The sequence below is a fragment of the Diadema antillarum genome, unplaced genomic scaffold (genome assembly GCF_040938485.1).
Source record: "Diadema antillarum isolate AM-2024a unplaced genomic scaffold, OU_Dant_1.0 seq00001068_RagTag, whole genome shotgun sequence".
In the NCBI taxonomy this organism is placed as follows: domain Eukaryota; kingdom Metazoa; phylum Echinodermata; class Echinoidea; order Diadematoida; family Diadematidae; genus Diadema; species Diadema antillarum.
In genome coordinates, this window is record NW_027271893.1 from 329,209 (window position 1) to 352,229 (window position 23,021).

The 23,021-nt window shown below is 35.8% G+C and overlaps 1 protein-coding gene across 1 annotated transcript in view; it reads left to right on the forward strand.

Annotated features, from left to right (window-relative positions):
• The first annotated feature begins 2,898 nt into the window (after positions 1-2,898).
• The window catches only part of LOC139743311 (peptidyl-glycine alpha-amidating monooxygenase B-like), a 69,326-nt gene continuing 49,203 nt past the window's right edge, over positions 2,899-23,021 (forward strand). The window contains exons 1-4 of the mRNA XM_071653805.1: positions 2,899-3,071; positions 6,772-7,438; positions 16,654-16,708; positions 22,691-22,781. Of these exons, the coding sequence (XP_071509906.1) occupies positions 7,262-7,438; positions 16,654-16,708; positions 22,691-22,781 (323 nt within the window). The 5' untranslated portion in view covers positions 2,899-3,071; positions 6,772-7,261. The remainder of the gene's footprint in view (positions 3,072-6,771; positions 7,439-16,653; positions 16,709-22,690; positions 22,782-23,021) is intronic.

The window sequence follows — 23,021 nt, forward strand, 5'->3', positions numbered from 1 at the left end:
AGTTCTGTGGTCTTATTTGGCTGATGCGCCTTTTCAGGCTGAAAAGTCTTTGAATAAACGCCAACGACGAGAAGCAGCAAACGTCAGAACATGACTAATTTCGTATATTTTGCTTGGAAATTACAGACTCACTCGCCATGGCTATCCCTCACACATACGACCTTGCCTAATAGTGAGACTTATACACAGTACATGTCCGCTTCCCTTGCTGTCTCTTTCTACTCTGGAAAAATGTGCGGAAAAGATGGAAAATGATATTACAAATCATAATCAATTAGTTAATATAGTTAGCTTTCTCTCTAGAAATATCTACATTTTGCTAATGAAGATATCTGAGCCGTGATATACTGATCGCAAAATACTTTCACTCTCAAAACCTCAATACTCAATATTTAAATTGGCACCTGAATAAGTATTTTGTATTATATGTAGTCTACTGTCCCCACCACACAGGCCACGTTACAGATTGAGCTCTAGTGAAGACACTTCAACTTTACATATTCCAAGAGCTGTTTCAAAAAGAGCAGAGGCTAGCTTTGATTTTTGTGGTCCCAAACTGTGGAATAGTTTTCCAGCACATTTACGGCTATGTAGGCCTACATCAACAGAATCTTTCAAGAGAAACTAACTTAAAGACATACTTGTTTTTATTGTAATGTATAACAATATTGGAGAGTTGTATGTAAAGCGCATGGAGCAGTTTTTAATTGATTATACGCTATGTAAGTGCCAGATTGTTATTATTATTATTATTATTATTATTATTATTATTATTATTATTATTATTATTATCATTATTATTATCATTATTGTTATTATTATTATTATTATTATTATTGTTATCTCTATCTTCACAAGATATCTCTTGGAGATTAATATCACGTCAAGTTCCATCCTGGAACCTTAGACTTCCAGTACTTTTCTCAGGATTCGTGCCGTCCCCAGCAATGCTGCTTTTTGGAGCGTTTGCACTCGATCCGAGATGGCACACCAACGTCGTCCAAGTGCCGCCGCAGCTGCTTTGGCGTTGTTCCGAGTGCTCTAACGACAATAGGGATCACCTTCGTTCTCATATTCCACAGGCGGCGAAGCTCTCTGGCAAGGTCTTGGTACTTCTCTATCTTTTCCTTCTCCTTCTCGGCTACTCTGCTGTCTCCCGGTACCGCGACATCGACGATTGTGCACATCTGTCGAGCCCTTTCTACGACGATGATATCCGGACGCCTGTGCTGGATGACATTGTCAGTTTGAACATCGAAATCCCACAGGATTTTAACTTGATCATTTTCAGAAACTTTCTGTGGTTCGTGCATATACCATTTGCTCTCACATGGTATTTCATGTTTTCTGCAAAGCTCCCAGTGAAGGACTTGTGCCAGTTTGTCATGTCGTCTTTTGTACTCCTTTTGCGCCAATTTACTACAGCCACATACGATATGTTGCACTGTCTCGTCTCTTTCTCGGCATATCCTGCATGCGGCATCCACATCTCTCTTCTGTATCTTGGCTTTCAGAGCATTTGTTGACAGTGCTTGCTCTTGGGCAGCGATGATCAGTCCTTCTGTCTCCTTCTTCAGTTCTCCTTTCTTCAGCCACAACCATGTGTCATTACTGCTGATGTTATTATTATTATTATTATTATTATTATTATTATTATTATTATTATTATTATTATTATTATCATCATCATCATCATTATTATTGCTCGGGGGATGTTTCATCAACGTTTGAGTATATGAATATAAGAACGACCCAAGTCCAATTTTTGGCCAAATTCAGTTTGACATGGGAAATTGTAGCTTATGAATGGACTCATCTTGTGTATAAATGATAAATCCTAATTACCCCCGGAAGTGCCTGAAATAAATGAGTTAAATCTTATATGAATGTAAGAATGAAGGACTTGGGTCATTCTTACATTCATATTATAGCGCCCTCTCTTGTCCTTCTCTCATCTCTATAGCAGAATATCATGTATATGAATCAAAGAACGACCCAAGTCCATATGAATCAAAGAACGACCCAAGTCCATCACACAAAATGGCCTCTCCACAATTAATGTTAATGTTAGTTGTCATAATAATATATGTTCTAATTTGTATATACAATGTTGCCTTCCCATCACAGCTAAATAGAATATTATTGGACAAACAAAAAAGATATGAAGTTTTTTTTTTTTTTTAGCTTACTCGAAATGGTCTTCCATGGACTTGGGTCGTTCTTATATTCATATACTCGTTTGTCAGCGCTGACAACTTGAATCACCATAGTAACAGTCAGGGACCAGGGCATCTCAGCCAATCAAAACCAAGGATTTTGCTGAAATTGTCAGCGCTGACAGTTGTCAACGCTGACAAACGTTGATGAAACACCTGGAGGATAATAGTAATTTCAATGTTAACATACTATAGATATTTATGCCAATATTTGATCTGTTCCTTCTTATCTTTGATTTAAGTTTATGTCACTTCAATGAAATTCCCTTTGGATAATATTTTGTTATAGATATAGCCTTTTTGTTCACTTATGTAAAATCTGATATTCTGACTAGAGTTAGACAGTTATCGTGGCGTATTGTTTTTGCTGGTATTGTTGCTATGGCATTTTAACTCCACTACCGTCGTTCTCCAGTAATAATAAACTACTAGTAACAGTCATACAAATACTTCTAGAGGACTAGGCAGCAATCCACAATCACGATACAAGTTTGTACTGGAATGTCTCCCTCTATTGAAGACACTGATCGTACAGCACAGTGAAAGTACACCGCTGTGTGCAGAGGTACCACCAACTGCATGGGCACGTACATGTACACACGCAAATTTTGAGAATGGATGTTGTGTGCATGCAGTCGACATAGGAGCTAGCATGCAAGTAAGCACTCAAGACGTACCGGATTGCTCTCCGCGTTGAATGCGCCCGAAATAGACTACTAGTACTACCGTATTGGATTTGTATTCGCTCCGATCCCGGTATGTAATGCTCGTAGATCGTATCCCCATCCCACTATCCCCAATACAAACAGCTGCGGTGAAAATCGAAGATGCGTTCCTCATTGGACAGGTATTAAGGTGAGTTTCCTTCTTTTTTTTTAAGTCAGTCATTATTTCATGAATATGAGCCTCAAGAGCGAATCAATGTAGATTTCCACTTCTGTGAATGTGCATAATTTTGCAGGTGGTAGTAGATCTAATATATGTTCGGATATGAGGAAAATTGGAAACATCTGTTATCGTGTTGTGTGCCTGGTTGGATGGAGAGAGTACCATGGGCGCACCACGGTACGGTTGAAGTGCGGTGTCAGTGTCAACAAAGCAGGTGTCTTATCTTTCTGGTTTTGGTATTCTGCCATGAAGTACAGTCCACCGATAGCTTTGGTTGTGTCGTTGTTTATCGATAGAAGAGGTTGCTTTACTTCTAACCAGGGGTTACCTGAAATATTAAGGTTGCCTCACCTGAAGTTACAGTATTCACGAGTAGATCTGACTCTGCCTCTGTAACCCGTTTAGACTCTAGTCAGGCCTACTCTCTACCGTTGTTTAAGTTAGCTACTGTAACAAGTTAGAACTTTTAGTTAAATAAAAAAAAGAAGAAGTATAGTCTAGAACCTCAGTTCTATCTACTATCTTAACCAAAAGATCAGTCTGTATCTGGTTGTCTGGGATATGTTCCAAGGGCGTATCCAGGAATTCTGTGAAGAGGGGGCGTGTTTACAAAATTAAAGGGGGTGCATGCACCCCTCCCCCCATTTTTTTCATTTTATTTCTTTTTTGTTTCAACAAAAAATAAAAGGGGTGTGCGCCCAGTGCTGTCCTCCCTGGATCCGCCACTGTGTTCCGTGGAGACTACGTCTGGCTTCACAGAATCCCCCCACCCCCATAACTAGTCTATGGAGGAGAGCTGTAAATGTCAAAAAAAATGATTTTAAAAATGTTCCAAGGGCGTATCCAGGAATTCCGTGAAGAGGGGGCATGTTTACAAAATTAAAGGGGGCGCACACACCCCTCCCCCCATTTTTTTCTGTTTATTTCTTTTTTGTTTGAACAAAAAATAAAAGGGGTGTGCGCTTGGTACGGTCCTCCCTGGATCCGCCACTGTGTTCCGTGGAGACTACGTCTGGCTTCACAGAATTCCCCCCCCCCCCCCCCCCCCCCCCCCCCCCCGGTAACTAGTCTATGGAGGAGAGCTGTAAATGTCAAAAAAATGATTTTAAAAAACTCCCCTGCAGCACAGACAGATTTTTCAGTCTATAGCGTTTTAGAGGTAGAGTTTTGTCTACTATAAAGCAGAGCAACTATCTAGATGGGATCTAATGTTAGATCTAAAGGTGAGGTCTAGACTTTCTAGTTGTTTATAGGGGCTAGAGTAGGGCAGGCACATTTTATATATAAGACACTATACTCCAGTTACCATAAGTCATGACGTAGAAGTTGTAGTTTGGTCGGCTGTTTAGATTTTACAGTCTGGTCATAAAACTTGAAAGCTGATTCACACCAAGTCCTGCAATCTGATTGTGGGTCTCACAGTTCGAAATGGAAGCCCGAATTTCAATGCTGCCTGCCCAAAGGGGAAAAGTAGAACTCTAGAGGAAATTCATTAGACTCTTAAGTCATCGGGTCATCAAAATAGTGTATCAATTGGCAGTTTAGATCAAGACCTATTGACTATGTAGAAGCACCTCTAGGAGTTTAATGCTATAGACCTTTACACTATGTACATACATTAAAGTTGTTAATGTTACTTGGTAAGGCTATGCCTTTTTCAAATTTATATTAATGGGAGTCTGGTATTAAGTAGACAGTTTATGGTATGGTACCCTATTAGCGTGTCTGTCAGTTGAACTTGTATGTGACTTGACTTGCAGACATTCCAATGATTTTACACACATTGCCCATAATTTCTGTGTGAATGCACGATGCATATCCACATGCTTCCTAGTAGAATAATATTAATATCAAGAGCTTCATCCGTCATTTACATCTTTGATCTTCCAAGGAGGTGCTTGATTTGTAAACAAGATCACTGGGAGGGTCATTACATTGTATATCCAGTGCAGTCATTTTCACAGAGTATTGATAATATTATTCTATTTGCCAGTTTAAAAAAAAAAAAAAAAAAGATTAAAAAAATGGTCACTAGAAAAGAGCTGCTTGGATACTACTCCAACACTAATTGGTCCTTTGGAAAAAGTTCAGGGAAGATTTAATGTTGATTTTATGGTCCTGTGCGGTGTATGCAAGGAAGCTGCACTTCAGTGTGCTTGTCATGTTCATTCATGGGAAGGTAAGATGAATGAGTGACAAGTCCACCGCTTTGTAAACAGATTTTTTTTTTTTTTTTTTAAAATCTGTGAAACCTGTAGAAACCTGCAGTATGTTCACTGAGTGTAAGCCTTGTATGTGGTTAGCTCTTCTTTCCTTTGCCATACTAATTGAATGATGTTTAAAACACCTTTCAGTAGTTTTTTGGAAATCAGATTCACAATGTATTATGAAAGAAAACAGCGCATCATGTGGTTGTGAATTTAGTTTCCTCCAGGAAACTGCTCTTCAGACATTTATAGTTTTTTAAATTGTAAATCAAATTTGGACTCACCAAAGTATTGTTCATCCTCCCACGTATTTTATATCTATTTTGTATCTTTGTGCATATTTACGATATGTGACAGTCCTCAATGAAGGTGTTAATTTCTTGACTTTATTGCCAGGTTATATTATTAGTGAAATTACAGAATTTTTTTTGTTTTTGTTTTGTTTGTAAATTTCAAGTGTAACAAATCATGAGCTCAAGAAATCTACAGATAGTATGTTTAGCATGTTACACTGTACAAGTGTAGCCTGTACAGGTTGTTGTACCTCGATGAAGTGTGTTCTGAATTACCTGCACGATTGCAATTTTTGGTATTTGGACAGTCCTTCACATACTATTGAGGTCATGTTTATTCGAATTATTTCATATTTCCCATGGACAAATGTATGTGGTGGGTCCAAGTACTGAGATTGTTTAACAGCAAATAGGGCTTTTAATAGGGATGTGATGCATTTTGTTTGCATAGGGGACACAAGCACAGGCTACTAGGAAGATTAATCAGTGTGACAGCTACATCAGTACGTTTGCATGTTTACAGTCAGATAACCTTTATGTTGCAACATACTGCAGTTCTGTGGGTATACAGTTTGTATTTGCCACTGAATTAATCTTGTGTCACATTTCCTGTCATTACTGTAATCTATTCCCAATGGCATTAAATGCACAATAAAGTCAACTGTAGATGAGTATCAAAGATATGTCTGCTACCATGATGTTGTGTGGGTGACTGGGCTTGGGATAATGTGATTTACATTTTCACACTGAGTGTACATATATTTGTGAACTCTTTGTACAATGATAGGACAGTTTACTAGTGTATGAAACTGTGTGTATTCAAAGTCATTGATATTTTTCCCTCTGAGGACCTGGTAACAAGGTATTTCATCAACCTATTGTATACATATACATTCCATACATCTCAGTACCTGAATTCGGTCTGCATGCATTAGTGTTGCTACGTCACAGATTCCTTGGGCAAGGTCTCTAGTCATTACAAACTAGGTGTACCTTTGCCTTTATTAAAGAAAAATACACAATACAGTATGATGAATAAACCAGTATATTGTCAGGTTTGTGTACATGTGTACAGTAACTGTACTTGAATAGATATGTATTCCCCAAACACCACTGTGTGATTTGACATTCATAATCTCTGTCCCAAATTCTTTTGCTTGCCTACAGGTCTCTGGAACTTCCCTTGACAACCACAAAGTTGAGTCCAAGCTGCTGCCAAGCTCAGCCTCGAGGTATGCAGCACTATGGACATGGAGTATATCTTTATGACTGCATACAGCACTCCTCATCTTTGTGATTCATGTGAAGCCACATCCAACAGTATTTTTCATTTTGCGTCAGCGTTACCTTTAAATTAGCAATAACAAGGGAATCATATTTCATGCGCCGCCCCACTGAACTTCCTAGAATCCTGCATTGTGCCCATCACAATGATAGAGCAGGAAATTGGTACTTATATTGATTTACCAACTATTGGTTCAAGTGGATGTGTTAACGAACAATAGATAAAGAGGATTAGACATAAAACTGATAATTTAAACACTCACCCTTTAATCGTTAGAAGTCCTGACAAAATCCGCATTTGGAATACAAGTGGAAAGCTGTCATATTACTTGACATCAAAACAACCACTTGAGAGAACAACAACAAGCAAAAAATGGCATCAGTCCAAGTGATTCTTCAAGCACTCTCCATGGTGATGTGGCACTTACTGTCAGTATGTGAGGCCAGGTATCCATACAATACCCTGACAGGTAGCAGGATGCAGTACCCAAGACAGGAGACTGATGACTTCACCATGGATATCCTCATGCCTGGTGTCATACCTAAAATGGTGAGTGCTATAAACTTAGGGCAGTTGGTTTCATCACGTATGAATTTTGTATCGTTGATTTTATAGCTTCATTGGCTTAGGGGGGGGGGAGTGTTGGTGTGAACGCCCCCCCCCCCCCTTTCAGACTGTTTTAAAAAAGTTTTACCCGCATGCGTGTGGATAAGAGGCTTTTATTTTTTGCTTGTTAGCTGATGATACCCAGAAGTGGAACCAGAAACGTAAACACCCCCCCCCCCTTGAAAAAAGCTGGTGATGCCCCTGAGCTTATACACTGACTACAAAGCCTTAGCCTTCTACAATTCAAAGATCATGTTTTATACTCTTTTGCATGTTTATTGCAACTCTGTGGTTCAATTCTTATTTTCACCATGTGTTGAACTACAAAATATTCTTTTATTATTTTTGTTTTGATAATTTTTGTGTCTGAATTGAGAGGCATAATTTTGCTTTATTGTTTTTGCTTGTCTATGGAAGGAATGGTGGCTGAAATTTAGGCAGCGAAGTGGCCCAGTTGGCAGCACATTTGCTTTGCAAGCAAATGGCTTTACAGATATATAACTAGAGATGAGATCTGCTGGTTCACTTTGCTCATCAGGTGACCAGTGATAGTCAATGAACAATGACATCAACCAGGCATGTGGTGGCATAACATGAGGAAGAAAAAGAAAGCATGTCAAAACTGTAATACAAACTTGTACAAATTGTACATACCGCGTAATGCATTTCCATCCCTGTTTTTTTTTTCCATTTTAAAAAAAAGAAAAAAATGTGACAGTGTTGGCCTCTTACATACAGGTGTACATACTTTAAAGGCATGTAGAAGCCAATTACATTACATGTATGATCAGTTGTGTGGTAAAAATGCTTGAGTGCAAAGGCTATTGGACCATGAAATGAGTGTCTTCAGCACTAATTACTTATCGTGGCATTTTACATGTTTTCTGATAATTATTAGGTGGTAGGTAAAAGCTTTCAAAACTATCAAGAAGGGTAATGATATTAACATGTACTCCAAGTACAATGTACATTGTACACTGTGCCGTCACTAACAATTACTGTATACGCTGAATATTTCGCGAGGTTTTTATTTTCGCGAATTTCGCAAGTTGGGTGCTATTCGCAAAATTAAAGGACAAGTTCACCTTCATAAACATAAGGATTGAGAGAATGCAACAATATTAGTAGAACACATCAGTGAAAGTTTGAGGAAAATTGGACAATCGATGCAAAAGTTATGAATTTTTAAAATTTTTGTGTTGGAACTGCTGGATGAGGAGACTACTTCAGCTTGTGAGTCATATGCGTACAACAGTATGAAGAAAATGTAAAAGAAAATTCAACATATTTTCACTTTCTTCGCATAATAAAAGAGCACTTGACCTGCCTCTTTCAAAAGGCAGGGGGAATGATATTACTAATAACATTTGTCGGTAACGAGTCAGGGGAATGTGTACTTTTTTCAAAAGATGGAATTTTGTGAAATTCTCTTTATATTTTCCTTATATTGTTGTACGCATGTGACATCTAAGTTATTCATACACTGCAGTAGTCTTCTCATCCAGCGGTTACTGCACAAATACTTCAAAAATTCATAACTTTTGAACGAATTGTCCGATTTTCCTCAAATTTTCACTGATGTGTTCTACTAATATTGCTACATTCTCTCAATCCTTATGATTATGAAGGTGAACTTGTCCTTTAAAGACACGCGAAAATATTGGCTCTGATCCCGATGTAAGTGTTACATACGCCTTTACATTTTCTCCATTCAGTACTGGACTCCATGCTCGCGAATTTAACCACTCGCGAAATCGTCGGGAATTCCCGATTCGCGAAATTTTAGACTCGCGAAATATATGGCGTATACAGTAAACATGACGAAGTGATTTGCTCAGAGGCCATGTATTTAGAACTTAGATACAGGATTTATTTGGGAATTGTGCAGAGCATTAATAAAAAGTCTGGATTTAATTTTAAAATCTTATTTTCCTATAACAGATCTTATCCTTGTGACATTATGAAAGGACCAAATGATATATTTATAATCAAAATCTGCATTTTGTGTTTGAAATACTTTTGAACATCGTTAACACTACAGATTTTTGGCTGTATCGAAATTCTGAATGTTTCTTTCACATGATGCACAATGTTTCAGGTTTTAAAAGTAAAACTATCTTATCAAGTAGTTGTGTTTGTTTTAATAGATGTGCAATTGCACATTATCATGTATTTCAAACCCTATGTAAAATTGCATTGTTAAAAAATGTATATGTGACACTGCACCTCAAAACAAACAAAAAGTCGCCAGACATGTATTTTTAGTTATGACCATATTCTGAAAGAGCAGACTTTAAGCTTTAAAATGATGTATAACTCAAATCAAATGGACTCTCCTAGCCTATCTAAATATTGGAAAGAAAGCACAAACTCAGGAAAAGTGTGAACTGAGAAAAGAGGCTCTGAAGTACAGTGTCTATTCGAGCGCTTAATCTTTACCAAACCGTGCTGGCTGTGCGATGAATGGGACAAAAAACAGGAAGTAAACCACCAGAGTAACAACAATGAAGGGATTATCAGATTAAACTGAAATTTAGCATGCCTCATTAACACATTCTGTCCATAATCAATGCCAACTTTCAAAGCAGTAGCACTATCTTTTCAAAAGTTATTAGAGATGAAAGTGAAGAGTGTGGACAAGGTTTTTTTTCAGAAATGAAAAAGGGATTCTAAAGACACACCTAATCACACTATTCCATCAAAAATGTTCGAGATAAACTGCTAAAAAACACACTTTCCTGACCGTTTTATCATACCAAATTTTAGCATTATGTAAAGGAAGACCCGCTCTTTCAGAAAATATGAAAGAGTCAAGTTCGGCTAGGTTGACCCATTTCACTTATTTTCAGTCCTCACGCAAAATCAGTGTGTGCGACTTTATGTTCGTTTTGAGGTGCACGGTCACATATGGTAGTCGTCAATGCACACTTTATTTCGATGTTCATTCCAGTGTTTTAATTTAACAACACATGAAACAATTAAATCTGATACCTGTAGACATGAATGCAACATTCACATACAATGTACATATTGTACATTTGTTTGTCCATCACTGCATGTTTGCATATAAATTGTATAATAACCACTCAAAATTGTTGGAAAGACCTGGTTTGTGAAATAATAGACTCAATGAAATATATGGTGTATACAGTAATTAACTTTTCAGTTACAAATTTATTTGTTTCTTTGACATATGAAATGTCTACATTGTGAGCAGTAATTTACATTAATGCCATGTACTGCAGACTCGTTCATGCAGAATTGACAACATGATGTATTTGGCCACATTTGTATGGAAAATTGGTTGATTTCAATGACAAGTATTCATTCTTTTGTTGTTCAAGTAATTTGTGATCCTCACTCTTAAATGCTTTCAAAAATCATTAATACATGTATGTGAAAAAAAATCCACTTCTGCTAGGCATTTTTTTTTCAAAGTGTACTGTATGGTTACAAACTTTGAATCTTCTTTCAGAATGAATTATTACTACCTGTCATGGAAAAGAAAAGAAAAAAATACACTTCACCATAAAAGGATATAGGAGTATGAGATGCAAAGTTCAGTGAATCATTTATGAAAAACAGTGATATTCAGCGACAAAAGTGCGATGCTCATACTGCAAATAATTTAGTTTGACATGACACAAGAGAGGTATACATTGTACAATGAGGTATTATCAGCCAAGCCCTCGCTGATATAACCCACTTCAACCCCATTAATTGCCGCTGTGCCAGAATGACTTGCTGGTAGTACAGACAGCCTTCTGGGCTGCCCTTGTGTGTGGAGAGCACAATAATGATGTCATCCGTTTCCATGACAACTCAGCCATAATGGTCATTTCAGGAGGAGCTTGTGAATGGTGTTGTACGCAGTGGAGAAAAGCCTAGAGCTCGCGGCTACCCTGTGGTCTTTGTTAAAGACGGAGTGCAACCTCATTTTCAAGGCAGTTGTCTCCTTCAGATCACATATTATCAAAGAGAGCTCTCTGTATAACCTACAGAAAACAAAGTTTGCCTCAAAATGCTTTGTACTCTCCCTATTGACAAATGTTGCATAGCCACAAAAACATCTTCAGTTTTACATTGATGTATTTGTACTCACTGTATACCTAGTATCTACACAATGTAACATGCTGCTAAGAAATTACAGACATCTGTAATGATTTGTAATCATGTTTGCATCCCTATAAGGAAATGCATGAAGATATTCCGGATAAAAAATTTCCCATTCACTATATCTTATAAACTACATGTGTATATTAAAAAATGAATTCATGAACAAATAAAATCTCAAAGTTGCAAACTACAGTAGTACAATGTTTTTGTGATATAATACACTTACAAGTATGTAGGTATCAACATTCAGTCTATTTCAATTTCACTGTGAATCCATGAAGGACAACACTTCAAAATATGCAAGGAACTAGATTTACACTATGAAGTTGAGCACGTCATGATAAAAAACAACAATATTTGAACTGCAATTACACACTAATATTATACCTGATTTACTTTTGTGTTCTGTAACATTGCCCTCACATTTCAGACGTTTTCCCTCTTTGATAATATACAGAATGGATTTCTTTCAGCATTGTTGAATAGAGTTTTATCCACTATATGTACAAACTAACTTTAATGTCTATATTGTAGTACAACTCTTGTTGACCAAAAACCAATATCTTTCATCTTCTACTCATTAAATGTCTGCTGTGACACATTGATATCATCTTCATCTACTAAGTTGAGCTGTATAGTTGTGTAATTTCATCTTCTCCATATGTAAACATGGAACTGTGGACTGCTCTGAGTGCCATATGACAGAGGCAGTTTTACAGATTATTCAGACAACTTCTGCAAAAAACACTCAATAAATAATCACTGCAAAGTGCATCAAATCATGTAGTATCATGGCCAAACATAAAGGTCAACAGCTTCACATTCCATGATATTTGTTTTGTACAATTGTTCATGTGCACAGATGATTATCTATAAAATACTAATTGGAAATCAAACATTTGCTGTTAAACTTGTGCATTTGGAATAGGACTAGAACACATTGGTACCATCTGCATGTAAATCGAGCTGGAATAGTTCATTGAATGGTCAGTTGTTGTTTTTTTAAATCATCTGCATAAATGTACAGTACATGTACTTTGCGAACACTTTCCGCATTTTAACCCGTTCAGGACAAGTCCCGAGTATACTTGGGCAGGTGTCTATGGGAAATGCTTGTAATAGCAAGATCAGTCCATCAATGGGTTAAAAAAGCTGATATCAAAATGTGCTGTGGAGAAAGCCTGTTATGCATCAAATTCTAGCTGTCCTTTAACTACAGAGTGCTGATCAAGGCATTGAAAGATGTGTTGCACAATTAGTACAAAATCTAGGGGAAGCCATTCATCTTTATAGAAAGTTTTTTTTTTTTGTAATGTAATTCACAAAGTTTTTTGTGAAGGAAAAACAATACAATAACATTCAATAGATTTTCATTCATGTGCAGTTTGCTAATAATCAACACAATTGGTCCACAGCACTGTACAACTGTACATACATTGTACAATGTATGTCTTCAGAGCTCATCTGAATGCATACAATGTAGACTTTCTCTTTTACTCCAAATGGTGTCTGATTACAGACTCTTTTATCTGTCCATCTACTAGGCTGTATAATTTGTTTGTTTAATTTATTGTTGAGCTTCAGTAAAGCTTCCAGAGCATGCATTCCAGGGTCTGCTTGCAAGTGAGAGTTACATTTAACTCCCACCATGAGTTTCCCATGTTTCCTTCCTTGTTGCTAAGTAACAGTTAGCAAGACCACTATTGTATGGCTACACTGTACTCACAAACTTCACTGAAGTCACACGGCCCGGGTTTTTGTCTTGAATCTTGCGCCCATCTCAGATGGCATTACTGTACAGTGATATAATATACTACATGGCTTCTGTCTGTGACACTTAGTGGCAGCTGAATTCCAAGCAGCTCTATGGCAACTGTATGCCAAATATATGTTTCATCCACAGGCTCTTTCTCACTTCTCTTTCTGATTCTCTGGTAATGAATGCAGTTGCATTATCTCGAAAATTGCTGACGATTTGTTGTCAAACTTCTGTGTCTGTCTCTCCTTGGCAGTTGTTTCGGGTTTACAGTATGTTATTCCAAAGGGTTGTTACTCCGAAGGTTCGTTATCCCTGAGATATCCAAAAATGAAATTAAGTTCATTATTCCATAGGTACAGGTACATGTCCATTATTCTGGACGTTTGTTATTTTGCAGGTTCAGTAATCAAAAAATAAATTGGCGTTTATCATTATAAAGGTACATGTTTGTTATTCCAAAGGTTTGTTTTAAAATCCAAAAATGAAATAATGTTTTTTTTTTAAGCATCATTTAATAATCCAAAAGTGAAATAGGTTTGTACAAGATTTTGTAATTCTGAAAGTTCCTTTATTACACACCTTATGTTCGCTTTCAGATTAACAATCCTTATTTCATTTTTGGATTAATGAACCTTTGAAATATTGAACCTTATTTCATTTTTGGATTACATTGTAGTCAACTAATCTCTGGAATAAGGAATCTTATTTCATTTTCAGATCAAGGAACCTTCAGAATAATGCTACAAATGGTGGGATTAATGAACCTTATTTCATTTTTTATTTATGAAGGAATACAATCATATGCATGTACATTACAACAACTGTAGATAGAAGGGATTTATGTGTGTCAAAATAATGAACATTCGGAATAACGAACCATATTTCATTTTTGGAATAACCTTTGTGAGCAACTGACAGTTCTGTGCATTGTACATAATGGCTTATTGTTCCCTAAAAGGTATAGTGATATTACTCTCATTTTGACAACTTTCAAAATTATGTAAAATAGCTCACTGCATGTTTATTTTATCTATAGGTTATGTTTATTTAAAAGCCTCTTAGACTTTACCAAAAGACTAGTGTGTCACACACATAATTCAGACATACCTTTGTTGACCTTTGACCTCTGTCAAATCAAACGATAAAAATGGTAAAGCGTAAAACTGATTTTTGAAAATGTGGACAGGCAATTTTGGGCATTTTAGGGAGTAAATAAGGTGGGTGGTTTCAGGCGGGTCAGTGACTAATTTTAATAATGAACCTTTAGAATATTGAACATCGCCTGTTGTTTTCTCAATGCTTGTATACATTTATACCTAGAGTACTGTAAGAGTGGACATTTTTGCACATTTCATGCAACCGGAAACTAGCACAAAAATAAAAGTATACAAATATTTGTGCATGCCATATGTTCCAGGAGTAGATGTCTTGATTCTACAAAATTAAAAACATGCGAAAGTTGTCTTACATCTACCCCGTTTATTGCTTCAAACATACCTTTTAAAGAGTATATAGAATTATTGCTCTTACAATGTATTTGATTGCTTAAAAGAAGAACCTTATAAAAATTACAGAGACAAATTGTTATCTTCATTTGTTGATCACTCAGATATCGTGTTTTATGAAAAGTTGTTGAAAAAAAAATAATATTGCATGGCTACTGTAGCTTAACAAAGGTTCGTTATCTGAGAAGTGCATCGAATGTATGCTGCTCCATTCCTCTAGAGGGGTGCCATTTTGAAAGGAGAATATGCCTGGTAAAAGATACTATAGATGGAAATTCCCATTAAATTATTGAGCAAAATTGGAGAGAGTATAAAAAAACCGGTGACTTAATGGTTATCTGCTATCCCACCATGCAAAAAGTTTTCCTGTGTTGTGGCTCTAGAAATATGTCTGTGAGTTCTAATGTGTGAGCAAGAAACATTTTCATTGACATACAATGTATGAAGCATTTCTATTATTTTCATACCTATCATCTGTTTTTACAAACATTGAATGAAACATATAGAAATGCAGGTTATTATACAATTGCCATAAATTTGCATGCAGTCAGGCAAATTTTACGTGGATGATTTACAAGCACAAGTTGTACTCCCGAGTGCACTCTACTGTAGGCCTTTTCATCAGTGCACGGAAGATGGAAACCCATATTGAGCAGAGCACTGGGGAGTGATGGGAGAGAAGGAGAGAAAGAAAGAGAGTGTGAGGAAGAGAGGACAAGGCATAGGTTTCTGTATGCACAGCCATAATGAAATTCTTATTCATGGAGTCGGCTGCATAATTACTGCACCAGAGCCTTGTGCTTGTAGCAGGACTACTACTCATTATAATGGGGGAATGCATGATCTGTTCCTAGACAATGATGACTGTTTACCCAGTACAATTAAAAGGAATGACAATTATAACCAGGAAATATTTCCCCGATAAGCTAAACTCATGGTATTCAATTGGATAAATCTTGTGTTTTTTTGTCTGTTTCATTTTTTTTTTTTGGGGGGGGGGGGGGGGGGAGGGGAATCTTCTAAAAGCACTCGTACCAAGGAAGAGCATACATGTACATTGATGAATAATCATCTGAATGAAAAGTACATTTAATGCAATTTTGAGGATATTTGATGAACATTGTATTACTGGGTAATAACTGAATAGATACAAACTCTATTGTGGCTGAGAAAGATCCAGTTTGCTTTTTGATTTTGTGTGTAATGTCAGAATGTAAAGCTACATTTATGTCTCATGGAATCAAAATATTCCACTCCAATGACTTGACCTTTGGTAGAAATGTATTACAGCTACAAGTGTACGTGCAGCATATGATTCAAATATGAAATGAAATAAGGTATGTTCTCTGATATTATGCATTTCACCATTTTATGGAACTGACTGAGGTACGTTGTACAAGATGATTTTTTTTTTTCATTTGTGTGTGTGAGTGTGTGCCGAGTGTATGTGTTACATTTAGCTTTGTGTGGGTCTCTACATTGCCGCAATGTGTACATACCTCTTGACAAAGCATACATACACAAGTTGTAGCTCAAATATGAGCTACAACTACATACCTATTGAACTACAGACATATGTCGACATATGTTTGTAGCGCAAACATACAAGATGCTGACATTGAAAATGTGTTATGTCATTGAGCAAGAACTCTTTTAGTGGATCATTTTTGTATAAGCATGCATTTCTGCATTTATTGGACATATATATGCATTATTAGATAATTTAATTGCATCTCTAACTCTTTCCACATGTATTTTTTTTCTTGTACCTTTAACAGCCTGAAGAATATTTGTGCTATGCAGAGGCAGCACCTTACAGAGATTCCTACATTGGTGAGTGTTATTCAAGTGACCAGGTTACAAATGTAGTCAAATGCGGGAATTTTGTTTTAGTACAAGTACAACCTGTACTGAATGATGAGAAATATTTACCATACTTATTTCCTTCTTACAAGTGATTATACTTTCATGTGTATGCACATCATGTAACCAGTATGCTCAGCATACGTCAATTACTGACTGTGTTTGACAAGTCTTACTAGGCAACTATTTCTTCCTGTTACCTTGGTTATCTTCAGTAAAATGTAGTATTTACTTTCCTGTTGGAGTCCAAGATATGCTGTTACTAATATTGTGAAATGACTGGAATTGCATTCTACATTGTACATCAGCAAAGTGACATTTACCTTGAAATCTCTCATCTGAGTATTTTGAAAGAAGAAAATATGGTACATTGCAGTATTTGCAGTTATACACATTGGCATTTCTTATATGGTCAGTTTTACGGTAAAGGGTGTAACTTTCAATTTTTAGCCTTTTGGCCCACCCTGAACACATAGATTTATAGATCTCAAAGATTTTTTCCCATGTGAGTCACCTTATGAGTAGCCACCTTGGGTAGCATAATCAGGTCCAGGTATTGATGCGTTTTGTTTTGACAGTCACATATGTACCCTAAAAATGACTATTTTGTTGCACTGAAATTTATACAACATTTTTGAAATGTTAATAATTTTCTACAGCAACTGCAGAGATCTAATTTTTTATGTTAAAAGCATAGTTGTATGGTCAATTGAAATGACCAAATTAGTTTGGTTTGTATCTGGCCCTTTATTTTAGAATACTATGACTTCAAATTTGAGGTTTCGGAGGCTTCATTTTCCGTTAACAATTGTTTACAAACTTTGATGGACAATAATAATCAGTGGATGTGTTTTGGTTACTTTCTTTTATGCTGAAAATAGTAAGGTGCAGCTAAACTTTAGACTTACATCAAAGTTTACTTGATTCTAGGGCTATTTGAAATTTTGTGATAATTTTATTCCATCAAGTGAAATTTCCGTTAGCAGTTTTGAAGCCTCCGAAACAAAGTGTTTGGTCAAATAATGTGAATATAGATAAGGGAAGCAACCTAATCTAGATGTCAAAATGTAGGATATGGGGCCCTAATCTAATAGACCAAAAATAGTTAAGATCCGCCAAACTCTCTGAAAATAGGAGACAATACAAATTTTCCGTTAACACGTGAAGCCTCCGAGACGCATTGAAGCCTCCGAAACAGCAAAAACATCTAATTTGACATTTCTGATAAATTCTTTGAGTGTTTGCCCCAAATTATGCCATGAAATCATCAACAGACATAGACTGACAACAAAAATAATAAAAACATTATGATACTGCAATAATTTTTTGAGCTAATTCACTTTATAGAGAAAAAGTGGTTTCGGAGGCTTCAAAAGGATGTTAACACTGCATTTTTGTGATTTTCTCTCGACAAAATCAAATTAGATTTATTGTTCACCCACATAATGATCGCTTATGACATATCTAAAGATATTTAATCACATTCAGTTTTCTGGCTGCTTTGTTTACTCACCAATATAGATTTACCTATTTTTCTTACACAGTGCAGTGTGTCACACATAACTCACCTTTTCACTCAGCAACAAGATATTAGCAGATGAGGATGTTGCCCCACAAATATGTTTAAACAGTGTAACATATCAACCAAAAAAGACACAATTTACCCATCACTTTCTACATAACATACATGATTTTCATAAAAACATACAGCATACCAAATTAATTTTCCAGATGTTTCGGAGGCTTCATTTTATGTTAACAGCATGTAAATGGAATGTTTTGATTACAATTTTGTAATTCTAAGTCTATCAAATAACTGTTTGGACTGAATGAGACTTAATGATTCCTCAAGCAAGGTGTAGATAGTTGTTTAAATGTATGAAAAGCATTTATTTTGTGGGTTTCCTTTTGAAACAATGGAACAGGCAAGATATTGTGAGTAATGAAAGTGACTTCCAGCTTGCATGCATGCCCACATCATGCAACAGTAGTGCAACAAAGCAAGTAGTTGTGGATACATCAATGTTCTTAAGTTGGATAACTCATTTTTACTCTTGAGAGAAGTTGAAGTGTTGTGACCATATTTGTATCACTCTTGTGACTGGTTAGACTTTGTTAATGAAGACCAAACAATTACTTGATTATCAAGTGTTAAATACACTTTTTTTTAAAGAACTGAACACTATTCCTGTCCTGAAGATTCAAGGACTTTAATAGATGGTTATTCAAGAGGGAAGCATACACGTAACTAAGAAATATATTACTTTTGAATTTAAGGTTGTATCTTTTATGCATGATCAAGACCAAATGGTGGAAAATACTTTTTGGATTTTTACACTTTCGACTCACTATCATCTGAGTGTAATAGTTTCGAAACACAATCTTTTACATGTTCATTTATAACCCATTGACAAATCCATTCCATTGTTACTCACATGGCATTTGTTTTTGCCATACTAAAATCTTGACTTTTTCAGCTTTCCATTTCTTAACAAGTTCTTTGGCTTTTATTTCCAATACTTATTTGGAGGAAAGTAATTAATCAATAAATTTGTGATTGGATTTGAAAATAGCTAACATCTTGCAGATTATCATTTCTGTGGTGTGACTTGGATCACAGGGTACTGTTTTGGAATTTTGACATTTGATTACTTCATTCAGACAGGTTTTCATGTCAATCTGTATGTCAGATCTGATGCATGCTAGGTGCAACACAATCTTGATACTATACCCTATTTTCCATACTTTATCATGCTGGCAGTGACCTCTTGACTATTTTTGATTAAACAAAATGTAACTTGTGTTACGAAACATCTCTTTGCATACATGTGTGAGACTCTATGACATGTTTGCTGATGTAGTTCTCAGTGCAGTAAATGGACAGTAATGGTTGGGATAGGATTGTTTATAAATGACATATAGACCTCTACTTAAATAGCCTGTTGCCATGGGGTACATGTAGTTTACATGGGTGGGTGACTGGAGAAGTTATGTTCATGAAGAACAATACTGAAATGATTGAAATCTTTATAATCTGTTTAGTCCTGGCTTTTCTGGAAAAAGTTACAAGCCCCTAACTATTTTGAAATTCAAAGGGTTAAAACTGTAGTCTGTGGGTTTATATACTATTTAAAACAAACTTGTGGGTTTCTAAAAAACTTAGATATTTAAACACATTTGCTGCTTTTTAATTTTTTGCTAAAAAGGTTGTCATTTTTAGAAACAGTAAAAGTTCTGTTAGCAATTTCTCAATGCGTACCTTCAAAAACAGGCCTCCTAGCTGTCACAGGAGTCACACAAACTGGAATTTTACAAAATAACTATAAAAAAAGAAGCCTTTGAAGAATTTAAAAAAAATGAAAATAAAATGATATGAAACAGGGGTGACTTGTATACCACAGAAAAAGAAAATAAAATTCTAACTATCATTATAGGGAACTATACATTTGGTCAACATTTTTTTTTTTATTCAAATTCATACACAGTCATGGGTAGGGTATGTACATTTATCTTTTCAAGAGGCGATTCAAAAAGATGAATGGGATCTTGACCATTTCAATTTCTAGTGAGCTCCATGATAATATCACCAATATATTGATTATAATTCCAACTCCATTTTGATGATGACAGTTTGATGATGACCCTTACATGGAATGGCTGATCGGTGTTTAAGATTGCTGTTCTACATGTATGACCATGATCACTGCATTTGATAGCTATAGTAGAGGATATCAGGCATGGTCCATATGCAAAAGAATGTTTATAAGCCTTTTTTCCCCTTTCTATATTTTACAATGATATGTTGTAATCTAACCGTCATGCCATCACATAGTCTATTTTCTATCCCTTTCTCATCAACAGTTTGAAATTGATTTCACATAATGTATATACATGTAAAACAATTATGATGGGTGGTTTATGTCAATATACATCCCACAAACTGCACTTATAAAGCAAGCAAACATAATCTTTGCATCAAGTCTATAGCTACAGTTCTAACTCATTGAAAGTAATTCTTACTGCATTATGATGAAAAGTTTGACAAATGCATACAGCTGTACATGTGTGTAGCCTAATCATGTTCTGCATTGCCAAAGTCATGGATATGCAAATACAGTGTATGTATAGAACTGAGCATAAAGATTTAAAATATTTTTCTTTGTCTCTTAACATATATGTTGGAAAGTCTTTTTTCTGCATACAAATAAATACTATTTTACATGTTACAACATTGTTAGTTATTTGGAAACAATCAGCTGCATTAATGTACTTCATATCACCTTAAAATGGACCATTTTTGCATGTTAACAGTCATGATGAAGCCTCCGAAACATGCGTTGCTGCTAACTTTAAGCCGCAAAAAAAAAAAAAAAAAAAGATGTTCCTAATCAGTGTACTTTTATTGCTACTGTTGCAGTTTCCTTTAGAATCATATTGCCTCATGTAATGTCATAAATTCGAACTGAGCATTGCTCAAAGTGTACACAGTTTGTTATTCACTTTTGTGGAAGCCAATTTCCTTATAATAATAAGTACAATTTGTATGAAGGGTAAACATTATGCACTGCCATAAAATGTACATCTGTATACTGTTATTCACATTTTATTGATGCCCTGTTGTTATTCTAGCATGTAGTGATAGTTGCTTACAGTAGTTTTATTATTTTAAGTGAATACAGGACTAGAACTTTGTGTTAGCAGTTTTGAAGCCTCCGAAACACACTAGTTTATTAACTGAAGCCTCCGAAACTCACAAGTCTGAAAATTTCAACTTTGTCAAAAATAATCGAATTTCTTTGGGATTTGGGTTGATAAATGTTTGTTACCAAGAGATAATTTAGGGCTATGTTTAGAGTGGCTCTTGCTCTTATAACATTCTTTTAACTTCAAAATGGTTTGTCAGGTACCATTTTTACCTTGGAATTTGAAGTTCACATCCAAATAATTGCAAGAGCGAATATCTGTTGGGGGAAAAGTGTTTTGATATTTCAAATATATGTTCACAGCAAATGAAAAGTTGCATTACATCCACCATTTATCTTCATTTGGTTGCTGTGGGTGACCAAAACATTCTTGTTGTTTTTACCTAAATTTATCTAAAATTCCATTATAGTCACTTCATTTTTCATATTTAGCCTAAGAATTAAGCTCTGGAATGACAAAATATTGAAAATATAGACATTCCTACATGAAATAAAGGCAAAGATAAAAATGGAAACACAACTTTAATTTTTGACCCTTGCCACACCAAAGTTACACCCTTTACTGTAAAACTGACCATATCTAAAGAAAGAAAATTATTAGTGAAACGCCAATGACATTATCATAATTCAGTGTACTGCAGTAGACCTTGAATTTTATATGTGTCTACCCACGAATTCATGATGTATTATTTATGAGAACATAAACTAGTGAACTTTCACAGGCAGGCAGAGAAGAGAAGTTGAACATTCAGTTTTGATTGAGTCAGATAATGCAATGATATCAATCATTTTCAGGTATGATTAGAGCCAGTAAATGAATAATTTGAGTCACCTCTAATGCAAGCATACTGATCTTGTATGTCAAATACTGTATCCAGCTTGCTCTGTCTACTGTATAAGCTGTTATTTTCGTGTACAGATATTTTCACAAATGAGGAGGTCTCGAGACATTTTTGTTAGATGTTATTTTCGTGAATTGAAATCGAGGCTTTCGTAAGTGTACTATTACCCTTACACACGGCAACATTTTCGCATGTTGTTAAATTCGCAGTCCAAGAATGATTCGCTAAATTCGCGAAAATAACAGCTTACGCAGTGTATAATGTTATGTAATACAGTTGGAAACCTATAATGTCATTGAAATACCAGGAGTGTGTTCTTTTGTAGCAAATAGATATAGGCCTACTGCAATTGATTTGTCTAGCTACAGCCAATATAAATATTAAAAATTCTGTTCTTGCTACCACAGTAAATTTTGAGCCGAGAGCATCCATGAAGACCATCCACCATATGCTCGTCTACGGGTGTAGGGAGCTGCGGGATGATAGACAAAGTGTTGTGTGAGTACCGGTCCCTTTACTATAGAAATGATATCAAACATGCAGAGGTTCACGTGCATTGATAGCCTCCTGTTGGTGAACTAGTTCTCTCATTTGATGTGGGGGCCATGTAGGGTGTCAGATGGAACTGCAATGTAGCATGAAGTGATAGCAGTACTTTGTGTCTTTTTTTTAAGTTATTTTTTTTTAATGAAAGCAGTATTTGCCGTAATGTGTAATTTAAGTCATATCAAAATATTC